We start from the raw sequence: 5,785 nt of genomic DNA, 5'->3' as shown, positions 1-5,785 counted from the left end.
TGTGTCTGTGTCGTTTTCCCCCCCTCCCTCTCTCTCTCTCCCCCTCTCTCTCTCTCTCTCTGTGTGTCTGTGTCGTTTTAACCCCCTCCCTCTCTCTCTCTCTCTCCCTCTCTCTCTCTCTCTGTGTCTGTGTCGTTTTACCCCCCTCCCCTCCCGGCTGCATGTTTTCAGTCACTTCCTGGAAGTGGCCGAGCGGAGGAAAACCCCCAGAATTCCAGATCAGCCCCGGGGGGGGGGGGGCGGGGCTACAGCTGATGATGTCACTGCTGCTGCTGGTTGCTGATTTCTGAGCAGGGAACCAGGAAACTGTTTGTTTAAAGCGCCGAGCAGCCGAGACACGAAGAGGGAAGAGAGAAGGGTTTGTCCTCTGCTGACAGAACCCCCCCCCCCAATAAAACTTTAACCAGACAACAAAGTCCATAAAAATTAACAGCAGATATGAAGCTACAGAGACAAAAGACGGCAGTTTCTCCCTACATGCATGAACTTCTGTTATTACTCGTATTGTTATGACTTTCTTCTTCTTATCCTCATTATTTCAGTCTGTCCACATGTGCAGCGTTCAGGTTGTTTTCCTCTGCCGGCTTTTCTTTGGGATTTCTTTCCCTGTCGGTACACGTACAGACACAACCTCTGTCCTTCTCTCTAATTAATAATTATTTTCAAAGACAAGATAAAGTTTGTTGTAACTCAGTTATTTGCTCGATCCTTCACTAACAATTTCTACGACAGCCGGCAGCTGTGAAGCTGATCGACACGCTGCAGCTCATCTGTTTAATCCCTTTTTCAACATTTAACATTTCCAGCACCAACAGATAAGGTGCAGAGGTTAGCATTCAGCTGGAGTGTCCTGCAGCTGCAGCCTCCTGAAGGTAAACACACGGACGAGGTCTTCTAAGTCCTGCAGAAGAAGAACTCCTGATCTGTTCTTCAGGTGAGAACAGATCTGAACTACTGTGGGATCATTTCTGACATTTTACACACTAAACATCAAACACTCAGCGCCTGAATTAAAAACAAACAGAATCAGAGTTACAGGACCGACCTGACGTCTCCTGCTCAGACCTCCAGCCCGTCTTTACTTCCTCTCTGCTCGTCTTTCTTTTCTCTCGCCGCCTTTCTGCTTCGACTTCCTGTCTCTCTCTCTCGGCTCCGCAGCATCAGAAAAACCCGCCTCACTGCAGAATCTGACTCAAATCTAATCTGATTGGTCTTCGTCTCTTGACTTCAACCGAGTTCCCCCCCCCAACCCCCCTCCTGGCCCGAGGGATTGCCCCCCCGGACGACAGCAGCCAATCAGAGCGCGGCAGAGACGGCCTTCATTAACATAAACCCACAGCAGGTACAGTAAGCGAGGCAGTCAGAGGTGAGAAAACCCGACGGGGAAGTTTGGGGTTGGGGTATTTCTGTGTGACCTCTGACCTCTGCAGGAATCCACTGAGGTGATTTTACTCTCGTGTTTCCCTGAATCAGGTCAGTCTCCAGTTCTTAATAACCTGTTCTGACTGATGAAACCTCAAAGTCCCCCTGAACACCTGAGGGAAAGTGACCAGATCCAAGATGGAGACTGCAGAGCCTGCTCAGAAAGCGACGTCAGCTGTGAGGAGGCGCTCAGATCTGAAGAACTTTCATTTGAATTAATGAGCCTACAGCCGGCTGGTAAAGTACTGCAGTATTTATGTATCTGCATTTAACCGTTTCTTTTAGCACCTGACGTCTTTATACGACCTGCAGTCCCTGTAGGTGACGCCAAACCAATCAGGACTCAGATCTGAAGGACTGGCACTGACAGTGTCAGTATAATCAGCTGAACGTACTTTATCCAGAGTGGAACAACCAGCAGTTCCTGTTTGCCCTGTAACCGTCGCAGCCGACAGGGATCACTGGATCCGTGAGAGACTGAAGAAAACCTCTCAGCAGGATGCTAATGAGGTCGTAAGACAGGAAGTGAGGTGGATGCTGCAGGTTTATGGAAACCGTCTTCACCACCGGACGCCACAGAAGCGCTCGTGCATAATTTATTCAGTAACCGACTGCAGCAGAATGTCTGTTCAGTTAGACCTGATGCAAACTGCGGCGGCGATGGAGCAGTGGAAAAGACACATGCCTTTGGGGTGAGAGACCCGAGTTCAATCCCCCACAGTGTCCGAGCTTTCTTTATCCCCTGCTTTGCTTCAGCTCTTTTAAACCTGACCTGATGTTTTATGACCTCTAACGTCCTTCAGGACCACAGACCACGAACAGAGTCTTTAACAGCAGCGTTCATTAATGTGAACCGTCCCTGTTACATGAACCAGAAGTCCTGCTGAGGTTCATGGTCCTGAATGAGGTCCGGTCTCTGTAAACGGACTCGTCTCAGTCCTGCGAGCAACAAGCATCTCAAATAGTTCAACTCATCACGTGACGCCTGACCTCGGGGCCTCTGTCCTCTCTGGGTGAAGGTCCGTTTCAGCTCTCTGACCGGCTGTGGTCCCGCCTGTAACCACGCCCAACAGTGATGTCACAGTTTGTTTCACACAGGTGATGCAAACTGCTGCACATCGTTTCACACTCTTCCTCTGATCTGTGGTCAACGTGTTGTCACTCAAAAGACCCGACTGGCGTCACTGTGTGACACACTGGGGAGTCCTGTAGCGTCGTTTCTGAACGCTGAACAGTCAGAGAAAGGAGGCGGTTGAGAAGTACGAGTGGGCCAGAAACAGGACTTTCTACCATTAGGCCGGTGTTCGTTTGTGAAACAAAAGGTCAAAGTCGATGTTTTTATTTACTTACTTAGGCCTACATAAGTTAAGTAACGTTGTTATTTCAAGCCAAGCCAGGATCTTTCCCTGAACCGCACCAAATTACAACATTTTGAAAGTCTAACCAGACGTTGCATATTATTGTTGTTGACCACGGAGCCCTACAAGTCCAGAAATGACACTTTAGGGTAACTAGGGTTTTAAAAAGTGACACCAAGACGTCCCCTTGGAGACACATGAAAATCTTTGGTAGTTTCACACCTCTTGCATCAGTCACACATTATTACAGTTAATGTGAATCACAGAAAAGGGTGGAGTTTCTAACTGTCCTGTAATCCAGCCACGCCAGGAGCGCCGCAGAAAGGGCAGCCTTTACTGTCATTGGTGGTTAGGGAGGACGAGTGGGCCAGAAACCGGACCGGTTCATGTTTCAGTAACGTGGTCACAGACCATGAGGTTTTCCTCAACCAACTGGTGGCGTTTCACAGCGTTAACATGTTGTCCTCTTTTGAAACTCTTATCGGAGTCGGGGTACTGGTCTTGCTAACTTGACCGCGGAGCTCTACATGTCTAAAAAACGATGCTGAAGGGAACCCAGGGCGTTAAAAAGGGGTCTGACCAAGCGAGTCTGGAGGGAGAATGTGCCGAGGTGGTAGGAAAACTGGACTGTTCTGTTGTTTTATGAGGACGGAGGTGATTCGTCACCATCACGTCTCCACGGAGCAGCTTCAATTTCTGAGATCTGTGAAAACGAGTGTGACGGGTCCGAACCGGTTTCCAGGGTACACTGCGTGGACACCCGGTCCTGTGCCGCTCTGCCTCCTGGTCTCAGTCTCTGCAGCAGCAGTTTGAGTTTCAGTTTGAGTTTTTAATTTCAGTTTAGTTTGAATTTGTTTTGAAGTCGGTTTGCTGGTTTAGTTTTTTTATGCTTAGTTTTAGTTTAAGTTTTTTAGACAGCTGAGAGACTGAAAGACAGATTTCATTTCCTCCCAAAACACCAGGATTATGTTGACATTCACTCACTGTGTTGTTTTGAAAGCAACACAGTTCTCGCTGGTTGTTTTTTGTTTTCGGTAATGAATGATTTTTTATCACCTAGTTTCCCTCATTTCTTTAGTTTCTATTAACCTCGGTGTCGCGTTGAAACAGGAACATGCAGGAGTTAAGAGTTCCCTTCACCGGGACTGACAGGCTCGGGGACGTCTCCATCACATTTATCTCTTTAGACCACAGTTAGCTGTAACCTCCACCGCCTGAAACATCTGGACATCTTCTGAACCAGCAAATCAAATATTCACCCCACAACAACCAAACAGCGCGTCAGCCAATCAGAAGTCTCCATTCGCCCAGTTAACAGAAACAGAACGTACCTGACAGACATGATGAAGGTGATGAAGGTGATGGAGGCTCAGCTGCCTGCAGGCTGATCTCTTCTTCTTCTTCTTCTTCTTCGGTTTCCCTGCAGAAGCCAGATCAGGAGTTAATCACCACCCGCAGCTCAGAGTGTGATGGAGTCATTTCTAAATACATCGGTGGGAATTTCCACTCCTCCTCCTCTGTGATTATTTGGGGACAATCCTCGATTTCCAGCCCGACTGAGCACCAACGAGCTGCTGCTGCTGTTCCAGCGGACTTTGAGTTGGGATCCTGTTTTCACTTAATTTATTATTCATTTAAAAATCAGCTTGATCTGACTTTGCTGAAAACTGGTGCTTTAATTTAATCTGCCCTCAGGAAAGATTTTGTCTTGTTTTATTTTGTAGTTCAAACTATTTTAAAGGCGGTTTAGATTTAAAATTATTTGGATGTCAAATTTTAAAATAACTATTATTACTATATTAATCTGTTTGAGTCAAAAAGTAAAATTTCTCTGATTCCAGCTTCTTAAGTGTGAATATTTCCTGGTTTCTTTCCTCCTCTGTGACAGTAAACCGAATATATTTTGGATTTTGGTTCCTTCACCATTTTCTGGCTTTTTACAGACTGATCAATTAATCAACCATGAAAAGAATCTTTAGCTGCAGCGAAGTTCAGTCACATAAATCCTCTGATCACAGATGATCAGTCCACCCAGGTTTCTAAGAATGATCCCAAATTAAGAAAGAAAGTCCCTAAATGCACAAAGCAGGCTGCAAATAAAGACACTGCGTGAGTCACTGCGATGAGCTTCAGTAACTTTCCTCAGTTACACAATCTGATCAAACAGTTTCTTTCAGGTTTCATCTCGGTCCTGTTCGACAGATTCTGTCTGCAGAACCTCACTTTAAAAACTCTATTTAACTCGATGATTATGTTGTTTACTAAAAAGAATAAAAGCGTCTAAATGTCCCAATAATCAGCTGTTCATCTGCGCGCGCACACAATCTTTTTTATTGAACTAAGCTGCTCTGGATTTACTGCAGTTTGAATTTAAAGGACAAACATCTGAATTAAATCTTAAATTAAACTCAGAAAAAAGAAACTGGAGGAGCGGAAACAACATTTACTGTCATAAACCCTGTCGGGATCCGAAGCGTCACAGAAACAGACTCGTGTGTCTGCAGCTGATCGTGTTATCGATCAGTTATCGATCAGCTGCAGACCGACTTCAGATCAAAGCAGTGAAGGAGTTTAAAGGTGAGTCTTACCTGCCTGCTGTCCGTCTGTCCGTCTGTCTCAGTCTCCGTCCGTTTGCCTGAAAATCATAAAACTCTCCTCTGGAATAAAAGTCACTGCAGCAGCAAAACACCTCAGCCGCTTCCTGTGTGGGGTTTTCAAAGTAAAACTATGGTTGGGGGGGGCGAGGATTGCTCCTGCTTCTTTAATCTGATCTTTGGGCTTCTTGTTTTGTCAGGTCATTTAAATGCAGCAATCCGCTGTAAATTAAAAATTTATTTTCCCCCTTAAATTTTAACATTTAATAACAAACATTTTAAGGTCCAAACTACAGAAACACAGGAAGGGCTGTTTCTTCATGGTGTGGTCTTTGTTAAAGCTACAGCAGACAATTTTATAGCAGCTCTTCCATGACGAAGCACAAAACAGCTCCAGAAATAGATTTTCAC

The 5,785-nt window shown here is 45.8% G+C and overlaps 1 protein-coding gene across 3 annotated transcripts in view; it reads right to left on the bottom strand.

The window, feature by feature from the left end:
- The window catches only part of nfkb2 (nuclear factor of kappa light polypeptide gene enhancer in B-cells 2 (p49/p100)), a 23,694-nt gene extending 18,207 nt beyond the window's left edge, over positions 1-5,487 (bottom strand). Inside the window, exons 1-2 of one of the 3 annotated variants that reach the window (XM_046065252.1) lie at positions 5,369-5,487; positions 4,112-4,200 (exon numbers count right to left, since the gene is read on the bottom strand). In XM_046065252.1, coding sequence (XP_045921208.1) covers positions 4,112-4,122 — 11 coding nt within the window. In that variant the 5' untranslated portion in view covers positions 4,123-4,200; positions 5,369-5,487. Of the gene's footprint in view, positions 1-1,045; positions 1,116-4,111; positions 4,201-5,368 lie in introns of those variants that run through there. The other 2 variants (XM_046065248.1, XM_046065249.1) reach the window with 2 other exon arrangements.
- Between the last annotated feature and the right edge of the window lie 298 nt (positions 5,488-5,785).

Source organism: Micropterus dolomieu, linkage group LG12 (assembly GCF_021292245.1).
Source record: "Micropterus dolomieu isolate WLL.071019.BEF.003 ecotype Adirondacks linkage group LG12, ASM2129224v1, whole genome shotgun sequence".
NCBI classification, from domain to species: domain Eukaryota; kingdom Metazoa; phylum Chordata; class Actinopteri; order Centrarchiformes; family Centrarchidae; genus Micropterus; species Micropterus dolomieu.
The sequence above is the reverse complement of the archived record's forward strand: the minus strand, read 5'-3'. Positions and strand labels throughout refer to the sequence as shown.